General features: G+C 35.7%; 1 protein-coding gene across 1 annotated transcript; it reads right to left on the bottom strand.

The window, feature by feature from the left end:
• Positions 1-2,258: 2,258 nt before the first annotated feature.
• Positions 2,259-25,325, bottom strand: LOC128229314 (platelet endothelial aggregation receptor 1-like). Its single transcript, XM_052941168.1, has 35 exons — positions 25,213-25,325; positions 22,989-23,144; positions 22,544-22,765; positions 22,073-22,312; positions 20,271-20,369; positions 19,806-19,937; positions 19,443-19,574; positions 18,221-18,352; positions 17,546-17,677; positions 17,083-17,217; positions 16,571-16,702; positions 15,682-15,819; positions 15,303-15,431; positions 14,835-14,972; positions 14,476-14,613; positions 13,909-14,043; positions 13,140-13,286; positions 12,524-12,668; positions 12,056-12,162; positions 11,748-11,923; positions 11,378-11,465; positions 11,177-11,247; positions 9,594-9,630; positions 9,179-9,267; positions 8,889-9,014; positions 7,664-7,818; positions 7,231-7,366; positions 6,919-7,068; positions 6,484-6,616; positions 6,227-6,300; positions 5,978-6,109; positions 5,398-5,517; positions 5,044-5,192; positions 4,714-4,849; positions 2,259-4,379 (listed from the first exon to the last, which is right to left on the bottom strand). The coding sequence occupies exons 1-35, from the start codon at positions 25,274-25,276 to the stop codon at positions 4,308-4,310; spliced, it is 4,497 nt and encodes a 1,498-aa protein (XP_052797128.1). The 5' UTR covers positions 25,277-25,325; the 3' UTR covers positions 2,259-4,307.
• Between the last annotated feature and the right edge of the window lie 293 nt (positions 25,326-25,618).

Genomic DNA, 25,618 nt, shown 5'->3' with positions numbered 1-25,618 from the left:
GATGTATGCTTCTCGATGATTGACTCCATACAATTTCGTAGAGTGATCCACAGTTGATACCAGATATTTCGTCATATTTGTCTAGGATATTTGACAATAAGTATTGATTGAGGATAATTGTATATTGTTTCCTCTTGTGGCAAAGTTAGCAGTTTCTAAGCCTGTGTCAATGACTGTGCTGAAAGGACTTTGGTTGATGCCATTGGGGTAGTTGTTACATGATACCAAGCCAGATTTCCCAATCCAGAGGGATGTGCGTTTTGCTTGTAGGCTCTGGAAATTTACTATCAAGACTGTGGGGTGGGTGGGTACCAGACGCCACAGGTATCACATGCAACCGCATGCTGGTCTAATCTGCATGCATAGTTTCTGGTATAAACCAGATGGAAATTTATAGCGTGGACCAGGATTTGGCGCTTAAGGGTTAAAAGTTGTTTCCGAAATATGTTCAAAAAGGAAAACCGCAAGTAAACATTCAAAATAACGACATTCGGTATTTGAATGAAATTCAGGGGAATGTGCGGTTGATCAAACCCTTTTGACCTGATACACTTGTCTAGTGTTTAGACATGGTGGTAGCAATTGAAAGGTTAACATATATAGAAAAACATGAATATATATATATATCTTAACGAACACTTTATTACAAATACGCTCTGTTTTTTGAAAGAATACAAAATAGGTCATTTAATTTCCGATTTCAGTTAAAATGCAGAACAAATTACAGCTGTCACAGGATTGATGAATACCCCCGAATGCCGTCTAGACACAGAAACGGCGAACTATTTCTTTGAAAATAGACCACTCCGAGGTTATTGTACACTGCATATCCACACATCATACTTATCAAAAGTATGTTGTATAATTAAAACCAATTGAGTAATTGAGAAGAAAAAAGTAACAAAGTGCAATAACTCTGTCATTAGCTGAAAAAGAGTTATGGTTATTTTTGTTCACTGCACTCCTCTCATTTTGATAACCATTGCATGAAGTTAAATTAAATTCCATCCATAAGTTTTAAAAATATGGTTTGTACCAGGAAAATAAACAAAAAGCAATTACTCTGTGACAAGCTGAAATAAAGTTATGGTTCTCATACATTGAACTTTCTCTCAATGTGCTTAACCATTGTATGAAGTTTAATTAAAGTTCATCCATTAGTTTTTAAGTTTTGCTTCGGACAGGGAAAAAGAAACAAAGGGATATAACTCTGTAATTAGCTGAAATAGAATGATGGTTCTTCTAATACACCAACATTTCTCTCATTGTTCTGTATCATGATATGAAATTTAATAAAATTCCATTCATTAGTTTTGAAAGTATGCTCCGGACAAATGGAGTAACAAAGGGCAGTAACTCGGTAATAAGCTGAATAGAGTTATAGTTTATATACACAGCACATCCTCTTATTATTCTTTAACACTGTATGATGTTAAATTAAATTCAATCCAGAAGTTTTCAAGTTATGTTCCAGACAAGGAATATTAACAAAGGGCAATAACTCTATTTTAAGCTGAAATAGAGTTACGGTTCTTGTACACTACTCTCATTGTGCTATACCACCGTATGATGTTTAATTAAATTCCATCCAGAGGTTTTCATATTATGCTGCGGACAAGGAAAAGTAACAAAGGGCATTTACTCTCTTCCGTTATTTTTTGCCGCTTGGTGAAGATTGTTGCGAAAATGTTAAATTGCATAAAAAAGAGGTTATTTTTCTTATATACTCCATACATTTGAATAAAGAGCAAAATAAATTAGGAACGAAATAAAGACTTTTCTGAACGTTGTCAGCGAAAAGGATTGCCATTTTCATTTTAAGACACAATGTATCTACAGGCTTTCGCAAATATGTAGGTGTTATTAGTGTATGCTGGAAAAATTGTCGACCTTAATAAAAATTTGATTAAGCTTTTACAGCTGTCTAAAATTTTATGAAATAGAAATAAATGTTTCTCTAATTTGAACAAACGCAGAGATTTCAATCTCTTCAGAATCTCAATCCATAATTTCGTACGTCAGTGGCGTAATAAATAGCGTAAACGGAATTAAAATAATTCAGCACTATCTTTTTACAAAAATCTACGATCAAATTTGTAGTTTAAATGTTTTTTTGCGGTAAAACAGTTTAAATTTGAAAGCGTCAGATAAACAGTTTAGATAAAAGTTGTAAATGCCACCCAGAAAATAACTGTATTTGGATGACCATTGAATTTTTTATACAAAAAAAACAAACAGAACTACAGGAAGTACAGAAGTCATAGGTAGTGTTTTAATTTACAGCAGGCTTATACAATCAATATAGTAAAACTGTAACTTTAAAAAAAGAACGAAAACAGCAGCAGTAAACAAGAGCTGTCAGAGAGACAACGCGCTCGACTATTCCGCCGCTTTTCGGTTTATGGATTGAAAAGTTTTGGCGAAACATGCATGGATCACTGTTAGATTAGATTTCAATGCAATATATTGATGTGATGAGATATTTGCATAAATTCTATTGGAAAATATTTGAGGTGTTACGCAAACTTTAACGTAAATTTTAAGTCGAAAAAGGGGCATAATATTGTCAAAATACTTGAAATAGTTACCTCCTCATGTGTACAGGTTGGGGGCATGATGGTGAACAAGCGGGCAAAGTTTTAAAGCCAGATGTCAATGGACTTTGAAAATATTAGAGGTGGTACGTAAACTTTAACGTAAATTTTAAGTAGAAAAAGAGGCATAATTTTGTCAAAATGCTTGATAGAGTTACCTTCTCCTGTTTACAGTTTGAGGGCATGATGGTCAACAAGTGTCCAAAGTTTCAAAGCCAGATGTCAATGGACTTTGAAATTATTTCAGGTGGTACGCAAACTTAAACGTGAATTCTAAGTAGATAAAGGGGCATAATTTTGTCAAAATGCTTGATAGAGTTACCTCCTCCTGTGTACAGGTTTGGGGCATGATAGTGAACAAGTGTGCAAAGTTTCAAAGCCAGATGTCAATGGACTTTGAAAGAATTTGAGGTGGTACGCAAACTTAAACGTAAATTCTAAGTAAAAAAGGGGCATAATTTTGTCAAAATGCTTGATATAGTAACAACCTCCTGTGTACAGGTTAGGGGCTTCATGGTGAAAAAGTGTGCAAAGTTTCAAAGCCATTTGTCAATGGACTTTGAAAATATTCGAGGTGGTACGCAAACTGTAACATAATGGTTACGCCGATGCCGACGCCGACGCTCGGGTGACTAGGATAGCTCTCCTTATTCTTCGAATAGTCGAGCTAAAAACGAGTAAAAAAACATTTTGTTAAATATTATATACAGCTACAAATGAATTGAGTAAAGCATACTGCTACATATCATATACAAATACAAATAAAGGGAGAAAACCCCACAAAAAATGCCACAATATCATGTACAAATACAAATAAGGGAATAAATTATAATGCTACAACATCATAAACAAAAACAGTTGAATGGCATAATACATAACGCTACATCATATTCAAGTTTAAATGAAAGGAATAAACATACAAAACAAAGTAATAATTCGAAATCACATGCAGAATAAATCAATATTTATTACTATAAGGTCGCTATAATTAAAAATGCAAAGTTGAACATAAGTAAACAAAGTAACGACAACATATAATATACAACGCAGGTCACACATTGCATGCAACGAGTACTGTTCAAACCTCACGCAGCGTTACTTCGATTACAATAGAGGAAAGTTATCACTGCCAAAATGCAAATCACGTGACCATGGATAGGTATCACGTTCTACTTAGATACAGATTATAAATTATCTATGATTTTGAATATTTTTTCGTATATTTACCTTCATTGACCTTGAATAATTGAAATGAGTTTAAACTAAAATATAACAAAATAAAAAATAAAACCTTCATATTTTTATCCAGGGTACCAGATTTATTTTGCATGTTAAGGAAGACAACTTCTTAGGAGATTGGATGCTGATACACCGCTATTTGGGAAGTGGTATTAAAGTTATCAGAGAACATTCGATACTCCGAAGGTTGAATTGTGGGAGAGAGTAAAACCCTCAGTCAGTTTCATTTCAAGCAGTATGTCAAGTCTTCTACGAAATAATTATAATAACTCAAGCATCTAACAACTGTTTATAATACTGTTAAGCATGCATATACAAAGTTATACAAACAAAGGTCGTAAAGTACGTTCTTTCTAGAAACACTAGAAAAGGCCGGTCAAGAAAGACCGGCAAACTTTGTTCTATAATAGTGTTTATTAGGTTTAATACATATTCCGTCACTAACGCACTAGCTCCATGAACTCCATCTCACAGTCAGACACTGTCGCATGTATCTCTTGCATTGGCGTGGTCCAGGGCCACATCGTGGCAAAACTGAAACTGCTCCTGAAACAGTAATAAAATAGTAGATCATTTTTAATGTAGGAAATATTAAGACTTAGAACTATGCTCTCTATTGACACTGAAACTAAATTTTTAATGCTTTGACTTTTGCGAGTTACAATTGCAAGATAAATTTAATGACAAAAAAAATTGCTTAAAACTCGCCTTAACATTTCTATTCATTATGTTTGTTTGCTAGTTAAACCATTGGAAACATGAATAGACTATAGTTGTTTAAGAGTACTGATTTCACTAAATAGAGAAAAAAACTGCGGTTTTATTATCCTAAATGGCTAGATTGTAAGGTTGTGCTAGTTTTTTGAAATGGTTTACATACGAAATTCGGTATGAGTTGTTGCCTGCGTGTCCGTAAGTGCCTTATAACGAGAGAGACAGAAACGGCTCCTGTCCTGGTCAGTATGGCAATCATGGCAAGCAACACCGCCACCAGGCCGCTTCGCTCGAATCCCGTACTGTCAGGAATGGTAACATAACACATTTTGACACTAATTTTTTTAAATGTTTACTTACATTTCAGTACCTTTTAAACATAATTACTGAAGAAGATGTCTTCGAAGTTTATGAAACAAATAATACATCATCAACATTCTTGGAAATTGCCTTATTGGCTCATTAATTCCATTACTTAACATAAGAGTGTACGCACAAGCAGGTTATAAGAACTGGACTTTTTCGATTCGCCTTTCGAAGTGTCTCAACTTCATGTAGAAGTTTCACAAATGACTTCCGATCCGATGGAACCACCTGTCGCATCGTCCATTTCCTGTACAACAGCTGGCAGAACTCTTTCTTACCCTTAAATTACAATTGACGGCCATATAAGTATACTCACTCAATTGCTAACACGAGCTCCAAAACTTGGCTATGGCACATTCGTTTAATATTATACTCTTACAATTACCAAGATTAATAATAAAGAACGACGTCGGATACCCAATTATACGACAATTATAGTGAACAATTATCATATTATGATCTTTATTGTAAAATCAACTGTTACCCCAGTTTTGTTTGTCAGAGAATATTTTCTGTGTATAATGTTGTCCAAAGTTTTCTCTTTCTCAAAACGAACTGTGAAAGGTCCAATTGTGCTTGAGCCGCTGGTTGGAAGTCTACCCACCTTTAACATACGTTCAAATAACAATTTAAATAAAAACTATTTAAGGGGTGGGGGTGTTACTAAATATTATGTTAATATATTCGGGAAGAGAACGGCAAAATACATACAAAGTACGGCAATTGCTGTCTAGGGTTGAGTCAGAGCTATGGAAGACACAGCATTGTAGCGGCTTAAGAAGGAATTGTTCGTAGTAATTTTAAATCTAAAATACTAAAACCTACACTATCGAATTGAGTTGAAATGAATCAATGGAAGAAGCAACATTGTCATTTCCATTTATCACCGGCTTAAACAGTATTTTGTTTTAAAATCATTCGGAAAAGACCATTGAAATTATTCTGGGGTAAATGTAAGTCTAAAATACAAATATTTTAACCATCTAATCGACATGAAATGAATCATAATCGTGAATTTAAAAGAAAGACGAAGAACATTTGCTATCCAGGGAACCTACACCAACCTGTTCTCTCCCTTCGTCCGGGAATGAGACCACGATGCGGATGTCGAGGTCGTGTATGAGGCGACAAAAGTCCACTAGGGTCTCCTCTAGGGGTGTCTGACTCACCACAAATGCGGATCGTTCAAACAGCGTCTGCAACATAGCACATGTTTGAATGCGTGGTGCATTATTATTATACTATTTGCGGTGATCATTGAAAATATAGATACCAAATCTCCTGAATTAAAGACAACGATTTGTAACATTTACCGGAATGTAAACAGCATTAATATAGTCGTTGCGTCCGCTTACTGGCGTGCGAAGGATAGATCTGTACATATTTTCTGAAATGAAAGGGACACTCTCTGTAGAAACAGATGTGCTTAATCATAAACTATTCAAAATTACATACACGCACAAGTACACACACGCACACGTATACACACAAATCACATACACACACACATAAGCGTGATAAAACTGCCTTAAGTAACATATGATACGAAGTACTTCAGCAAACAACATACGGGCAAGTACGGACTGTGATCTGTTTTTGCTGACGTTCTCCGGCAAATTCGCGATAGAAAAGACGTCCATCTCTTGACCATACGAATCTAGGCGAACTTTTGACAATACCATCGTCTGGTAAGCCTTTTCATTCTGAAATACGGAGGATTACCAAGGATCCGAGGTATTGACTACAAAGGCTTAACATTTTTTGAAAGTTTTGAAAGAGAGTACAATTTTTGAACAGCACAAGATGCATGGTTGTCAAATCGTGAATCTAGTGAAAACTGCCAAGCAGTATTTGTTAAAACACACATATGTTGTTGTTTTTTCTTTCCTTTTTTATATTGACAGGTGTTTTCTGTTTGTTTGCATTAAATTGTTAACACGCTTTTCTGATTACGAATAAAAGTTTGAAAGAATTACTTAAATGTTGTGAGTACATGAGTACGTACCTCATATTCTAGAAGAATGTTTGTCTTGTTGAGGACGGGGTCGACCTTGATGAGGCGCTGGTGTTCATTGGGAAACTCATCAACCGGGACTGGCCAAGAAGACAGCACAAGGGCCTCGTACATTACCTCGTGTAGGAATTTGTACTGACTCTGGAGATTACGAAAAGTATTTAATTTTAACGATTATAACCTTAATGTATTTGAAACATTATTTATTTTCTATTTTAATGTAGCGCATTTTCAATAAAAGGGATAATATATTTAAGTTTTCTGTTGTTCTAGAAACCAAGCAAGATACTAGGTAAGTCATACGAGTGTTTGGACCATATTGACGCGCTGATCCCTCAGAGTGTGCACACACTGGAATACGTCAATGACGCCAGTCTTGTTGCCCTGGTTGTATAGAATGTCCATCGCAATAAACGTCCCGGTTCGTCCAACACCAGCGCTGGAAGGTACAGACAAACGCAAATTTACAGAAGACTACGTTGTCGCTACTTCCTATTAAGCATATTTAGTATATAAATGGTCAAAACCCTGACGCAGATCTGATCGAATCCTAAGGACACGCGATAAACTAGATAATTTTACCAAAGGGAAAATGGTTTAAATATTTCTGCGCTATAGTATTTCCAGTACAGTATAAGTATTCTGTTTAAAAACAGTTAATGCAAAGTTTGGTCACGATTCGCAGCATATCTCATGTTGGTCAGATTCATGGCGGTAAAACCATAAATTCACTCACCTGCAATACACAAGCCATGGTGCTACACGTTGGGGGTCGTACGTGCGGACGGTGTGCCAGAACATGAGCAGGCTGGCGGGGCTGTCCGGCACCTCTTTGTCCGGCCACGCTGTGTAGTGGAACTGGCGGACACACCGTGCTACGTCCCGATTAGTCTGTAACAGGCTAACAGCTTAAGTCGGATTGTATGATAACATTCTAAAACCAAGAGGTATGTTTCATTCCTGCATTCAAATGGCCAAAACATGGATACAATATTCATTTCTCTTATTTTTCATTCAGATAAAACTTTAAGAATTCAAAAAATATAATGAACCCAACATACAAAATATGTATTCGATGAACATGTGTCATAATATTTGAAATGAATAGTAAGTTGTACAACGGACGGGTAGGCTACTTTTTATACACTACGTCATCCAGCTTAGTATACATCGTACATAATGGGAAGTGTCAACACTTTTCGTACTGAATCCAATGAAACAAGTGTCGATACAGTCCGCACTGCATATGAATGAAACAAGTGTCGATACAGTCCGCACTGAATCTGAATGAAACAAGTGTCGATACAGTCCGCACTGAATCTGAATGAAACAAGTGTCGATACAGTCCGTACTGGATCTGAATGAAACAAGTGTTGATACAGAATGAAATAAGTGTCGATACAGTCTGAACTGAATCTGAATGAAACAAGTGTCGATACAGTCCGTACTGAATCTGAGTGAAATAAGTGTCGATATATTCCGTACTGTACCTGAATGAAACAAGTGTCGATACAGTCCGTACTGTACCTGAATGAAATAAGTGTCAATACAGTCCGTTCTGTACCTAAATGGAACAAGTGTCGATACAGTTCATAATGTATCTAAATGAAATAATTGTCGATACAGTCCGTACTGAACCTGAATTCAGTCCGAACTGTACTTGAACGAAAACGTTTGAGGACCATAGGCCAAAGCATATTAGTTATAAATCGGACAAGCTTTTTGTGTTCAAGATCACCACGACATTGACCTAAGACCTACCAAACTTATAATCAATAGGGTTCATTTACTGGTCATTACACGCTCCATTCCAAGTTTGATCTTCAGTTACAGAGTACTTCAGTATTCAATCAGACAAGGTTTTGTCTACCGACGGATAGACATCAATGCAATATACTCAAGCATCTTCGAAGGCGGGCATAGTAATCATTTCTCGAACAAAAACAAAATCACCGACCTACCTTCTCGAACACTTTTAGATCCCTGACAGCGAAGTCACTATTTTCCTGCTCTGCCGTAAGCTCCACCACAAACATGCCAATCTCCTTTTCCTCATTCATCTCCCCCCAATACGGCAGGCATTTGATCTGAAAAGGTTATATCACTTTATTACTGCAGTGTTTTTGATATGATATATTTCATGGCAAAAAGTAACAAGCTTTTGGATAAGTGCGTGCGGTTAAACCAAGATATTACACAGACTTATTGTTTTCTATGTGTATACATGCTATGTCACACTAACTTGTCCTACCTCGACGAGATTGGTCACCGAGACGACCGTAATGACGCTATTTTCCCAGATCATCCGAACAAAGTCTTCGATCATAGATTCCATAGGACCTGGACCGTCAGAGAGTCGAAGTTTATAGAATTAACGTTATTCATAGAAACAGATACAGGAAAAAAAACAGTGATTATAGTCATATATAATCATCGAAAACTATATTTTTCTGTTTTATTTATCACTATTGTCATAGAAACAACGGGTGCATATATATTATATGCATAGATATATTTACGTACTAGAATTTAATATTTTAATGTAATATTCGTCGGTGCATTCGAGAAGACGCATGGAAAAGGTCAATTATTTGACCATTATTAAAATGTCCATTGCGTATTTAAGAAAATCAACTAGAGTTGTAATGATATCTGATTATAATTACCTTGTGAAGCAATGAACTCTGGCCTTCCGGAATAACCCTTTGAAAAGAAAATGTTTTCAATGTCAGAAGTGTTAAATTAATTTTGAATAAACAATTGAGAAAAATTATTGCGAAAATTGACAGAATACAGGAAAATATTCCTTCATCCAATAGGCACAGGTTTTGACATATTGTATTTGTGTCTTGGAATCATAAAGCTAATGAATAAAACCAAGCGTCGATATATTCCGTTCTGTACATGAATGAACGACGTGTTGGTACAGTTCGTAATTTACATGAACAAGAATAGTATTAAGGCAGGCAGTATTTTACCTGAATGCAGTCTGTACTGCACCTGAATGAAAGTGTCGATACAGTCCGTACTGTACCTAAATGGAACAAGTGTCGATAAACTCCGTACTGTACCTAAGTGTCGATACAGTCCGTACTGTAACTGAATGAAACAAGTGTCGATACAGTCCGTGATGTACCTGAATGGAATAATTGTCGATACAGGCCGTTCTGTACCTGAATGGAACAGGTGTAGATACAGTCCATACTGTACCTTAATGGAACAAGTTTCGGTACAGTCCGTACTGTGCCTGAATAGAAAAAGTGTCGATACAGGACGTACTGTACCTGAATGGAAGAAGTGTCGATACAGTCCGTTCTGTACCTGAATGGAACAAGTGTCGATACCGTGCGTACTGTACCTGAATGGAACAAGTGTCAATACAGTCCGTACTGTACCTGAATGGAACAAATGTCAATACAGTCCGTACTGTACCTTGATTAAACAAGTGTCTATACAGTCCGTACTGTACCTGAATGGAACCAGTGTCGATACAATCCGTACTGTACCTGAATGGAACAAGTGTCGATACAATCTGTACTGTACCTGAATGGAACAAGTGTCGATACAGTCCGAACTTTGCCGGATTGAAACAAGTGTCAATAAAGTCCGTACTGTGCCTGAATGAAACAAGTGTCGATACAGTCCGTACTGTTCCGGAATAAAACAAGTGTCAATTCAGTTCGTAGTGTGCCGGAATGAAACAAGCGTCGATACAGTCCGCACGGTGCCTAATTGGAAAAAGTGTCGATACAGTCCGTACTGTACCTGAATGAAACAAGTGTCGATTCAATTCCTACTGTACCTGAATGGAACAAGTGTCGATACAGTCCGCACTGTGCCTGATTGGAAAAAGTGTCGATACAGGCCGTACTGTACCTGAATGGAACAAGTGTCGACACAGTCCATTCTGTGCCTGAATGAAACAAATGTAGATACAGTCCATAAAGTACCTGAATGGAAAAAAGTGTCGATACAGTCCGTACAGTACCTGAATGGAACAAGTGTCGATACAGTTCATACTGTGCCTGAATGAAACAAATGTAGATACAGTCCATAAAGTGCCTGAATGGAAACAAGTGTCGATACAGTCCGTACAGTACCTGAATGGAACAAGTGTCGATACAGTTCATACTATGCCTGAATGGTTACAAGTGTCGATACAGTCCATACTGTGCCTGAATGAAAAAAGTGTCGAAACAGTCCGTACTGTGCCTGAATTGAACAAGTGTCTATTCAGTCCGTACTGTACCTGATTGAAACAAGCGTTGATATAGTCCGTCTCTCCTTGCTGTTTCTTGAGGTGTACTCTTGAGTGATCGTCTGAAAGTTTATACTTTGAATAGATATTTGTATTATTTACTATGCAACAAACGACGAAACGAATGACCACAGAAATTCACTGAACGTGATAATAGAAACGTGTTAGTTCTATCCACAGATAATCACTCACATGCATACAGGTTCTTGTATCTACTCTTGCCGGCATTTTCCGGGTCTCTGGCAGCGGTCGCTGGGTGCATCATGCCGGTTGGAATTTTCTTTAAATATTACATGATTTCCTCAATACGTATTGCTATTTCTAAGCAATGCCCAAATTTACAGGTAGGAGACATCATTAGATTGTCAATAAATGACTTCCACATATTAAGTACTTTCATTTACCAGGGTTTGATAATTTCATGGTTTTGAAACAAATGAGGAGCCTCTCCTTAGATATAAGACATGCGATACTCATTACCATAAAAACATAGTCTTTGTAATATTTTCAACACGAATTCTAGATAATGTAAGTAAAGTATACATAAGATAGGAAGGTTCACCGTGTATTCATTGCTAAAATATGTCTGGTCGGCAGACTTTGTGCCTATATAGCTGAGAAGCTGAGACAAGGTCACGGGGTACGGTGGCGACTGCCCCTCTTCACCACTCATGTTTCCGTAGGTGGGCTCAAGTACAACTACAGGATCGTCCGTGGGTGCTACAGGAAGGGGCTTATCTAAGGCGAGATATGTCCATAGTTTAGCTGACGGGTTTCCGGTAAGTGATAGTAAAGAAAAAAAAAAACACTTTTATTTCTTTATACATATGCTTTTAGACACCAAGTTTAATTAATACATTCAATAAATACCTTGAAAATAAACTTTACGTTGTTTATTCCCTGACTCTTCAGGATCATCAGATGACTTTGTCTGGGCCTTACTTGTTCCAGGATGTCGGAATGCAGACTTATTTATCCTGTTAAGTATGTGTTGAGTCAAAACTATACTTAAAACTTAAATGTCATTCATATTACACTAATTCACCTCGAATCGACAGTTACCAGCTTATCCTGGATTTAAACACAGTGGCTTGATGACAAAGGCTCATTAAAGTCATAATATATCAGTTCAACTAGACAAAAATATATTAACACACACTTGAACATGTATATCATCAATATAGTACATTACCTTAAACATAAAATTAGATTTGGCAAAATCAAAATTACCCTATACTGTAATATGAAACAAGTGAAGAATGTTCGCCCGGCGAAAATGTAAACAAAGACACTGTGGATTTAAAAGCAAGATGTGTTTTCAATAAAATAGTTGCTTACTTATTTGCTGGCGTTTTCTTCTGGCCTTGTTCAGCTTCACGCCTTTTCATCAACAGAACAACGACTGTTACCGCAATAACGGTGATGATCAAAACTCCACCTCCAACAGCTCCAGCAATTGCCACTGTAAGAGGCTCTGAGGGCGCTAACAAAATAGCTTGTTTTTTTAATAAGGTCGCTTAGTTTAAATACATCTCGTTCAACATATCAAACAGACATCAGAATGAAACATTAATTGCTTTATTTTCATAGGCATGTTGTTATTAAAAAAGTAAATATTTGAATGTTACTCTCCTAGTTGCTAATAACAGCATAAACATTCGAGAACTATCCATGTTTTTTAAACACGATATACATAAACGCGGTATTGAAGCGTACATTAAACGTTGTAACTATAGCTGCTTCACTTTTCTGAAGATTTTTTGTTATATGAACGAATTCTAAATGAGCTTTTAAACATAATGCCTTTGCTTTTTGTACTAGATAGTGACAAAAAAGTACGTTAATGACAATACTATGATTACAAATATTGAAAAAGCCAGTCGGATATGTCATTTAATTTACTTTTTGTTTCATAGATTATATAATAGTCAGAACCATACATCCCAGTAACTACCTTGCAAATTCTGTGTACATCCATCTCCAGAGAACCCCGTCTTGCAGCCAAGTGGACAGGTCCCGTTCTCCGGGTGACAGGATTTGTTTCCGGCGCACATTCCACACCGCTCCTGACAGTCCACACCATGACTACCAGCCTCGCATCCTTGTTTGAACGAACAAAACATGTACATAATGCAAATCAATGCATCAAACACAAATATCTATACAGAACGTTTAGCCTCGTCGTTTTGCTTGTGTTCAATAGCATTTGCTATTAACATAAAACACTAAAAGAGTTGTTGAATCTTGCCTATTGTTCTGTACCATTTGCTTTCAACCTTATACACTGATAACGTTTTTACATATAAATCATTTGTTTTATTTATCCTTTGCTGTTAGCCTTTAATACTGAACCATTTCTTACAGAGCGTTTTGCGTTGGTGATATATCATATGTTGATAGCCTTATACACCAAATGCTGTGTTTGTTTGCTTTCAATACCATGTGCTTTTAGACTGAAACAACGATTGTTTGTAACAGCACGTTTTGTCAGTGTTATATATCAACAACATTGACTGCTTTTTAACGCAGGATAGTTTCAAACCACAGAAAAAAACACATGACATTCTACAAAGTATGCACTGAATTTCATAACAATTATCATGAATTAGTTTATTGACAGGAACGTAAACGTCTGCGTATATGTTTTCTTATGTAAGACCACTTTTAACGAACGTCACACAAGTTTTCATAGAAAAAAGCGTAAATTACAAATAAGAACCAACCAGTTTTGCATCGTCCATCATTTATGTAGCCAGGTATACATGAAATACAATGACCATCCATTATATTACATGTCGCTCCCTCACAGTGCCCACACTTTTCCTGGCAATTCTGACCATACCTTTGGTCAGGACATCCTAAAATAATAGAGTAAAGTAAAAATCAATATTATTCAAAAGACACTTTAAGTAGTAAATCCAGTGAAGTACAAACGTCTTCTTTAGCTAGAAACAACAGATAATTAGACTCTTCATCAACATGACTCGTGTTGTTTAACGGTATACTCAAGAGACTTGTTACAACTTATCAATTAATGCAAACATTTGCTTGTCTTAATATTGTGATACAGCATTGATAAACATTTAAAAATATAGAGTGGTAATACACGTTGCTGTTTGATGTTGTTTAAAAAACGAAGATGTCCTTATATTCATTACACATTTCATTCATCATTTTTACTAAAAGTTGTTCTCCAAACTACCACTTTAAAATACATACAAATATATGAAATGGACATAGCATTAGCATTGTAATTTTCTAAAACAAAAACCATAAAAACGTATCATTACTTTCACTACACATTGTGCCTTGCCAACCCCGCTTGCAAAAGCCACAAAAGCCGGTGGTTGTGTTACAGGACGTTGGATCTTCACAGTTTCTGCTACATGTTTCAGAGCAGTTGTAACCATATTTGCCGTCGTCACATTCTAGAAATAAAGTTAATGTATTGTGAAATTTAATATGGTTGTCCGAATTAATGGACTTCCAATATTCAGAAATGCATAGATTGCGTGAATTAGCCCCAACCACCATTAACGTTAAACACAATGTCTATGCACATAACTCCTAGCTCACGATCTTACCTCGAATTAATAACAAAAGAGTTTAAAAAAATCTTATTTGCTGACAAATAGGAATATTTGCTTACTTTCCATGCAGTCCGATGATATTTTATATCCATATTTGCATCCACTAAGGCAGTGGCCATCGGTCTTGCTACAGTTTTCAGCATGGCAACCTCCACACGTTTGACCGCAGTTTTTCCCCCATGTTCCAAGCTCACATTCTGGCCAAACAATTACAAGAATCATACGGATGACAAGCCTTAGTCAATGTGAATAACTCGACTTTCTGTTCCTCTGCAGGTTTATTCATTTTGAGTATGTATTCAAAGTTTCAATGTGTTAAGTATATTACAGTTTTGCAAGCTGTTGTGGACGACGAGGACACAAAGAATGTGGCAATAACAAGATCTTTATATTTAACAATTAGACACGAAAATGTGATCATGTAGATGTCACAGTGGTTTTTATACTAGTTGAAAAGGATGATGTATAAACACGCGTATGTCCAAATTCATTTCAATAGTTGCAGAAAGTATATGTATGAACACTACCATAAATACACTTCGGTAATTGGTATCCCGTTTGACATGAGCAATGGCCTCTCACACGGTCACATGTACGATCACAATGCACACTGCAATGTCTTGAGCATTTCAAACCAAATGTTCCAATGGGACACTCTGAAACGAAACATACATTTATTTGAATTCAAAGTAATTACAAGAAAAACACACACGTCGTACAACTTTAATATCGTTTTGAATGTCGTATAGTGTCGGTAAAAGGTCTAACCAAAACCTTAGTTTGTTTTAGTAATTTAACGCCTTAACCAGGCAATGATATGCTAGTCAGTTATATCTGACAAACACTGCTTAAGCAATAGATAACACTATGTTGTAAATCACAAGCTACAAAGTAAATTATTAGTACTTTCAAAACATTTTGGAGTATGTTGATATCCCGGTTTGCAGCCTTCCGAACAGTTGCCTGACACTCTGTCACAGGGACTATTCAAACAGTATCCACAACCATGTATGCAGCGTGAACCGTAGTAACCACCTGGACACTCTGGATCACAAAACGCATGATATATAAACAACCGTGCTTGATGCTGTAGTAAAAGTGGTAATTCTGAAGGAAAAGTCGTCGTCTTCGTCGTCCTAGTAGTAGAAGTAGTAGTAGGTTTAGTTGTTGTTTCATTGTTGTGAAAGTAACATACTAGTAGTACTAAAGACAAAGATTGGGTATGTTTTGGTTATGGAACGTATTATTGCATGTAATGGTTGAGCCGGATATATATTTTTGGGCCTTCGGATATATTAGTTTATTTGGTGTTGCATTTAAATGATATTTAGGAAAGCAATGCTATATATTTCATAATGATATTTCTAAAATTGCGTCAGAAGTGTGTTTAAAGTAAGACCATGCATGGCGCATTTCGTATACTCCACTTTACGTCACATATATGGTGTCGATAATAAAAAATCACAATATCTAAATTACACGCAAGATTTACATATCAGTATTTTTAAATAACCGGACAGTTTAAAACAGGATTTATCAATACAGTTGAAATCAGTAGGGGCAAAGACGTAGTTGCTATGGAAAAAGAGGAAAGTGAGTGTCATAAATCTCAAAAAATGATGCGCCAATGAAAATACCTTTACATAAAAATGGAAAAAAACTAAATTACAATGAAAAATTCATTGTTCGAAGGCCCAAAATCGCGACGCGTATCATAGTTGACAAAATTGTTACAAAATTCTTCAGAAACATATTAATTTTGACCACCAACCATATGCACATCCAACTAACATACCTTTGTCACATTTAGATCCGTTCCATCCGCTTTTACAGTCCAGACACAGGCCAGTAGTCTTGTTACAGGGGCCTTTGCAATTTGAATTACATCTGCCACTGCAGTTCACACCAAATGAGCGATTGTCACAAGCTAAAAATACGATATTTTAGTATGTAAAGCAAAGTATAACATGTCGGGAATTTGTTTTGTTTAACAACTATGATATGATTTTAAAAGCTAAGAGGGACTAATCTGAATTTGTTGTTGTTAGTGAAAAGCGTGTCAAATATAGACGCATCTCAGGTTAGTTGCACATTACATTATTGTATTATAAATAAACAAGGTAATTGTATCTCGTTCGGGTCAGTTTTCCATCTGACATTTTCATTCAATTGATGGTAATGTTACTAAGTCTAGACTAAGATAGTTACTTGATACACTGTCATCATAAAACAATATAACGTATATCGTCAACACATAATTTATTAATAACTATTATATTCCATGTGATTTTGGGTCTGTATACATACGTTCGTGAAAAGTGTCTGGCTTATAACCAGCCTGACATCCCGTTTCACAGAAGCCATTGTAAGAGTTGCATTCTTCAGTAGCACACTGACCACAGGTTTTGTTACAGTTCATTCCCCACTTAGTCTTTGCGCAGGCTGCAGTTAATAGGATAAACATAATAGATTATAACCATAGAACTAATTAATTCCGTAGAAGTTTCTAAATTATATTACAGAAAATACCTCAGTATACCTTACGTTATATAAAAGTATGACTAAATAAATGCAATGCACGAAATGCAACTAATCTTAATGGACATTGGCAAATGCTCACAAATTAGACATATATTTGAAAGTTTCCAGGCAACAAACTCTACAATACATCTATAATAATGCCGTATTATATGGGTTTTCATCTTGGCACGGTAAGGCAAATATTTACATCAATGCTTTAAGAATATAAATCATTTGGCTGTATGCTTACATTTGTTGCATAATCGCCCCTCAAATCCAGCTTCACATGTAGTGCAGGTTCCGTCAATATTGTTACAAGGTCCAACACAATGATCGCTACATTGCTTGTCACAGTTCTGGCCGTACGTGTTATTGTCACAGGCTGTTGTTTCATATGAGAGAAAATAGTTTACGTGTGTAAACTGAACCAAACCTAACGATACAGGCTAAAACAAAAACGTGTACCCTTATCAAATACTTTGGCACCTTGCATGCCAAACTAAGACAAAAAGGTAAACCAATACTATTTGACAAAGGATAACATATTTAAATTTTTAACAGAAGTGTAACGTAATTTGTGGTGTTTTATTCGTAACCAAGATAGCTTTTATATTTTCTGTCAGTTCAATGATTAAAAACACGTTGGTTACAAAACCGTTCCTTATACCCGGGCTTGCATGTTCTAAAAGAACCGTTTACTTTGTTACAAGGTTCAGAACAATGTATGTTGCACGTGTTGGTACAATTTGAGCCGTATTTGTTTTTGTCGCAAGCTAAATAAATTGAAAGTGGTTGACTTATAATTTGCAGGCAAAATAAATCTCTTATAGCAGGAAATTAAAACATATATGTGCATTTAGTAACAGTTGATGTAAGCGATTATCTTTTAATAATTGTCAATGCATAAAGAAGCCAATTTTCATACGTGTGTTGCAGAACTTCCCCTGATATCCTGGTTGACATGACCAACAAGCTCCGTCCTCATTATCACAAGATCCAGAGCACGTATCGCGACAGTTTTGGGAACAATTCCGGCCAAAGGTTCCGCTGCGGCAAGCTATACAGGTTTACGAAGGATATAAAGGATTATAAGTATCTTCCATGGCCGAGAGAGTAAGATAGGTTCATTCCGACCAGAGCGTAGGGCGTTTTGCGGAAACGAGGTTTACCGAGTTTCTGCAAAACACCCTGCGCGAGGGTCGGGATGAACCTATCTTACAAGAGCGGCTATGGTAGATGCTTTTTCTCCCACCTCAGTTAAACAAAATTAAGTAAAAATGTATTTTTTGCTTGAACTCTTTTGTGCTTAGTAAATATAATTGCGTATGGATATGCGATAGCAAGTGGTTGTCATGGATATGCGCGTAGTGATCCAGTTAATGTTAATAGTCAAATCGGTCTTTTTAAATAGTTCTAAGGAGAATGAAGCATTATTTCTTGAATGGTGCGTGAAAACTGTTTTATGGTGACATTTGATGCGAGAAATAATTAATTAGCGTTCTAAATATTACCATAAGACATGATTTCCTTGATGCTACTGACGACAGTCTTCAAAAGGGAGGTAGTTACAATCATGTGGTGACCATTAAAAAGGAGTTTCATACGGGCATTTTATCTTCGCCCGTGGGCAAGATAAGAATATCTAGCATGGTAATAATGGATCTACTTATCTGAGGTGGGAGAAATGTTTATTTTTACAAAACATGACTTATTAGGTGAAAGGCTTTTAAGTACTTTTTATGCATATACACGTATATAACATTTATTCTGTTATGGTAACAATACAGTCAAATATTTCAGAGCCGTTTACGATATTAATGGTAAAGACATACAATAACTACAATATGGTCACTTTTTCCTGAAATGCATTTAAAGCACGTCCCGTTAATCTTGTTACATGGATCGAAACTTGACTCTCTACATAGTCGGATCAATTCGGACCAAAGCTATAGGTTGAGCAGGCTAGAAAAATTGTCATGTAAATATGATCCCGAAACTTCCGAAGAAGCCAATACCACGAATATGACCACCAGAACCTTACGCCACACATGTTTATTAAAAAACACCATTTAAACATATAACTTTTAAAAAAACGAACGGCATGATATAAATGTAGTTCATGAATTTTTGAATACAGCAAAACATACTTTCATTGCAGAACTGCCCTTTATATCCCGGAGAACACTCGTTACAGGTCCCCGTCACATTGTCACATAGACCGGTACAATGTTCATTGCAGTTGTTTGAACAGATAGGACCGAATGTGTGGTTAACACAAGCTGTACAAAAAAAAGGAATATTATGTTGTTATAAGGTTGTTATTAGACAATTCATATTCAACGCAAAGAAATAACAATGCTTATTTAATGCTGGTATAACGATAATATTTATATATTTCTCACTGTGAACTAAATTGAAAGGAATGGTTTGCTGTTGAAAGTTTATATATAAAGTTAAACTATATTTTGCTCCTCAATCAAACTGTTACACGAATTATAATATGTTCTTACTTTCGTTACAAAAGTCCCCATGATACCCAGGTGCACACGAACTGCACTTCCCGTCGCCCTTGTTACAGCCTTTAGAGCATTGTTTGTTACAGGGGATGGAGCATTGTTTGCCGCGCATGCTGTTATCACAGGCTATGAAATATATAACTTCTGTGATTTTTTTTGTGAAAAGAACATTTTTTTATGAACTAAAAATTAAACTTTAATCAAAAACAAATCCATTTCATTAACAATAAATTCAATTAGATTACCGACCCAAACTTATTTGTAACTTTTAACATAGCTTTTATAAACTGCTATTGAAGATTGCGACTGAAACTATAAAGCTTTGGAATTTAAAATACTAAATACTATATTTGTTTTTGTTTAATTAGAAAACACTAAAAACTGGGTTTAAAATTGTGTTCATGCAATAACTGACCGAAGAGAGGAAGCCTTGTGGACGAACAGAAAGGGCGCACTTACATGTTCCAGGACAACCACCGGTATACATGTCACAGGGGGCTTCACCTCCACAGTAACATTCCTTCTCACAAGCATCACCCCAGCGGCGATATCCACAAACTGGATTGGTGAAACACATTATGTATAATCAGTTAACATACGTGTTTATTACACTTTGCTCGAAACAAAAATACAGCCACAAGTAGCAAAAACGAGAACATGGAATGGAAGATGTTTTTTCTCCCACCTCAGTTAAACAAAATTAGTAAAAATGTATTTTTTGCTGAACTCTTTTGTGCAAGTGAAAAAATTTGCGTATAGATATGCGATAATTCGTGGTTGTCATGGATATGCGCGCAGTGATTCAGATTATGTTAACAGTCAAATCGGTCTTTAAATAGTTCTAAGGAGAGTGAAGTATTATTTCTTGATAGGTGCGTGAAAACTGTCTTGTGGCAATATTTAAAACGCTTATTAGTTATTTCTAGCTTCAAATGTCACCATAAAACAGTTTTCACGCACCTTTCAAGAAATAATGCTTCACTCTCCTTAGGCTATATAAAGACCGATTTGACTTTTAACATAATCTGAAACACTGCGCGCATAACCATGGCAACCAAGAACTATCGCATATTCATACGCAATTATTTTCACTAAGCACAAAAGAGTTCAAGCATAAAATACATTTTTACTTAATTTTGTTTAAATGAGGTGGGAGAAAAAGCATCTATCATAGCCGCTCGTGTAAGATATATTCATCCCGACCCTCGCGGTAAACCTCGTTTCCGCTAAACACGCTCCGCTCGGGTCGGAATGAACATATCTTACACGCTTGGCCATGGAAGATACCTATAATCTGAGGTGGGAGAATAAGTTATATTAAACTTAATGTTAGAATATGTCACTTGTGCTCTTAACATGTTTAAGGTAATGTACAAAGTTAAATGATGACAGAAGTAGATACAGTTCTAAAACCCGAAGACGCCAGAATACTTTTAATTTCCAAAAACTATATCTAAGCATTGACATAATATCCTCCTTAAATTAAACATTTTTGTGAGAAAAATAATGCAAGTTGTTAATTAATCCTTACTGTCAACTTTCCATTTTCAGCTGTAATTAAATTACATAATACGTGTCCATGTCCGACTCGTATTAGTATATAAGTAGAACAGTTGTAAACGAAATGTGTGCAAATATGCGTGTTCTTATTTCTAATACATGTATCACTTAGATCTTTTGTTATTCTTTGTCATATATCCTTGTGTTTATTCTTTGTACATATTTGTTATAAAACTGATGCCCACATGGGCATAGTTCTTGAATAAAATTGAAAACTGAATCAGCTGAAGTCCATGCCCGCATGTAGTTTTTCTGCGTCTTCTGCGCTTTGATTAAGCTTTATTTACAGACTTCTTTTATAAAAGAAATAACTTGAAGTAGTATTTACTAGTATAAACAAAGAAATAATAGTAGATAACATATTGACGTATTTGCATATGTATACCCAAAATATAGATATGTTTTAAAAAAAATTAAATAGAGCAAACTAAACAAATAAAGTATTTAAATATATGACGATGATTGTCAAGCATATTATAGTATTAAGAAAACTCTACCAAATGAAACATAGTATGAACTCTGCAATATATCAAATTAACATGTATTTATATATTTCATTTTGTTTGTAATTCGGATTAAAAAAATTTTTTCAACATGTATAAATGTTTGTGTTTGTTGTCAGTTTGTACGATATTTGCCGACATGGGTCTATGACCTTCGTATATAAAAAGCTGTAGATTAGTACATTTTAAACAGCTCACCTTGGTTGATATTTACATCACAAAGTTCCAATCGAGACCGGTTTGAAGCAAGTGTGATTCTTATGGTGTTTCCCAATGACGAAGGTTTACAAAAGAACTTGATGGTGGTGTATTCGCTATCCTTAGCGAGAACAAAACCATCACCCTGGTAACAACGGTGCTCTTCAGACGGCCACAATTTCTTGGTGCTTTTTTGTTTCGAAATGGTCGCAACAGAAACAGTAAAATTAGCGAAATACACTGAAATAAGGAAATCTTAATTTAAATAAGATATTAAAGTTCGCCTAAATCATTCTGAAATGCAATACCAGTTGATATCAAAATGTGTTTTCATTCCGGAATGTTATGTTTTCAGTGTATAAACATTCACGTTACGAATTTTAATTGGTAACTTAATTCTTACGTTATAAACACGTTCATTTTGGCTGTCAAAATAAAGAGGATGAACCTTTCCAACATTGACATACTTACGTAGCAGATTTTGCTTGATGGTCATTTCGATGACGGAGAAATTGACACTGTACGGGAACCAAATACGCCACCATGGTGGTTCTGTTCTGGGTTTATGTGCATATTTTGTGGAACTGCAAGTTGTAAGATCATCATCCACAGCCAAACTGGCAGAGCGTTGTCGTGATTTTGGTAAATTGTCGGAATGCCTCGGTTTTGTGGTTTTGCCGTGTGCAATATCGCCTATCATTATAAAAAAATTGATGTTTCTAAAATGTACGGTACCATGTGCATTATCGTCTAACGTTAGAAAGAGTGTGATGTTCCCAAAAGGTATGGTAAAGTGTCAAAAGCATATTCTATTAGCCATTCCCTTAAAGCAAAGCAATTTAAGACTTGCTCTATATACTATATAGAGCAATTATAGGCAATGAAAAGTATCTGTGTTTAACTATTTGTCACTCACGGTACAAGCAGCTAGAACCGAACATGCCCGGGGCGCAGCCCGCGTTGCACGTGCCGCTTGTCTGATCACATTCTCCCCTATCCTTACACCAACAGGGGAGCTCACAATCCGGTCCGAATCTCCCAATACCATCATTGTCTACTGTGCAGTCAGTGCCTATAATGATACGATGAAAACTATCGTGTTATGGGGTGTAAAAGTAATGTCCGGAATACACGGCTCTAGCACAAAGTTTTAGTCGAATGCGACGCAATGTTGTTATAACTGGTATATTTTGTCCAACGCCCACTTCGAAAGTCTCCAAGTAAAACAGCATACATGTATTAAGTGTTTAACTTGATTGTAATAATAATAAATAACAGTGATAACAATTCCTATTCTCTAGTTCAAAACTGTTAATGCTATGTTTTGTAAATTTGATTGAAAATCCTAACAGAGGTGTATCCTCGATGCTTGTCAAAAACAGAATGCCTCATCAATATCTTTGGTCAGTATCTACCACGTGACTCAGCGGGCTTTAAATAATTAATATTACATAACATATATCCATGCTGAAACGCCACATTTAGAAATAAGACGTCAATGATTGACAACAAAATCTAACAAAAATGCTACAAGTAATCTATTGCAAATATTTGGCGATTTAGCACCTATATTGTGAGAAGAAGGAAAATCACTATCTTACATTATAAATGCATAAGGTAATTTGATAATAGGAGTTCGATCACTTAAATGTCGCAACTGAATATCTCTTTTTGAGAAAAGTGAATTTCTTAGTTTGAGTTTACGAATTAGAAGAAAAATTATTTCCTTAGTTAAATGTAATGAACGCTTGGTGACGCTATAAGTCAGCACGAGGAAATGTAGTAGTGGTCCGTGAATTTGTCATTCAGCTTTGGACAGTCAGACTAGTAAGACTTGACTAATTTTATAAAGTTGCGCATTTTTTATAGAACTTGTGTGTATATTGATCATGTGCGAGTGCCTACATGTATAGGATATATAATACAAATTTTAATAAATTGTATACATATTTAAAATGTTTATGTATATGGAAATGATATAATTGGATTATATGAAGTATCTGTAACAGTTGTCTTATATTTCTTAAATGTATCTAAATATTAATATGTGTGAGCTTTCGAAAAAGTGTGTATTATGTATTATGATGTGCATTCAGTTGGCTGTCCAGATGCTCACTCAAATACAATGAATGTATTTCTTAGATTACTGTTCGGTTTTATTGAGTAATAACATTTATCACTTACATAATGTCATAGTTAGTCATAAGTTTTAAAGTCGTATACCAGGGTCATGTGGTCAAATTGAAATAAGTAAGAGAAGTTGTACGTCAGAAACTCCAAAGTGTTTTGTTTTGTTTTTGTTTCGTCAAGCTTAATCCTTACTAAGACGAGCCTAACTATTGAAGATATATTTACATTTTTTACACAACGAGTCGGAGAAAGTGGAAGTTTGGGTGTCTGAAACCCTTTCTTTCCTATTATATTATTCATTGGCTTGTTTTTAAGCGAAAGTTGCAATAGAACCTAAATAACTAGTATTGTATAACAGAAACAAACATGTATGCATGCACTTCCTAGTAACAGTCTCTAACTATAACTTTCTTATTTCTTCACCAATTTAAAGGATACATAGCGCAGTCTATGCCGCTAACAAAGCCCCGCGTTTTGTCTTTAACCTATGGAAAGCCATAAGTCCCGATGGTATTTTCATAGCAAACCGCTTTCCATATTTACCAGAGTTTGATTTAGCGTGTAGTTTCTTGGACAAACCTTTCGCAATTCGGCCGTCTGACGGAGCACTGTCAAAACATTATTTTGGAAACAGGTTTGTCTAAGTGTTTGATGAAACTAATCACCTTATCAAACTCCGATAATAAAACGAAGGCGTGGCTCTTTAAGCGGCTAAGACTGCCCTTTGTCTCATTCAAAATGGTGTTCTTAAAGAAAAGTTGTCTTTGATTTAAGTCTTCTTTATAAGCACAATATTGTCTTCTAACGTAGCATGTATGACGTAATTTATCACATGGTATACACACACTGGAATATGCGTTAAACAAATAAATCGCAATATGACTGTAATAATTAAGACGTGACGTTATAATCGAGCCATATAAAGAATTCGCTTTGCCACCATTAAGGCTGTTCACGGGCTGTTTACGAAGAATAGTTCGATTATATATTGTAACAAGAATAGCACATACCTGTTACGCCTGTCACACGCAATACCAAGTAGAGAAAACTTATCCTCCACAAAACAACGAGCATTATTTCATGCTAACATATACCATGGCGTGCTGTTACTGTATTAAAATAACATTATCTACAATGGTTAAGAAAAATCAGCAAAGACAAGGAAGTTTTCGGAAAATACCATTTATGTCAACTTCAGTGTCATATTCGTTGCTTCCGGAGCTGCCTTCTGTTCATTTTAAACAATAAGGAAGATTTCACAAACAACAAAGTACAGCTACTTGTTGTGGGGCTTTTAACGTTGAGTCAGAAGTGACTGTATCATGCACGGTGTGTATATATCATTTGAATCTTATTTAAGTATGTATCACATTACTAGCGACTGATTTATCTTTCGCAGTTTTTGCCTTTTTATCC

The sequence above is a fragment of the Mya arenaria genome, chromosome 3 (assembly GCF_026914265.1).
Source record: "Mya arenaria isolate MELC-2E11 chromosome 3, ASM2691426v1".
Taxonomy (NCBI): Eukaryota; Metazoa; Mollusca; class Bivalvia; order Myida; family Myidae; genus Mya; species Mya arenaria.
This window is presented reverse-complemented; position numbering and strand designations above follow the sequence as displayed.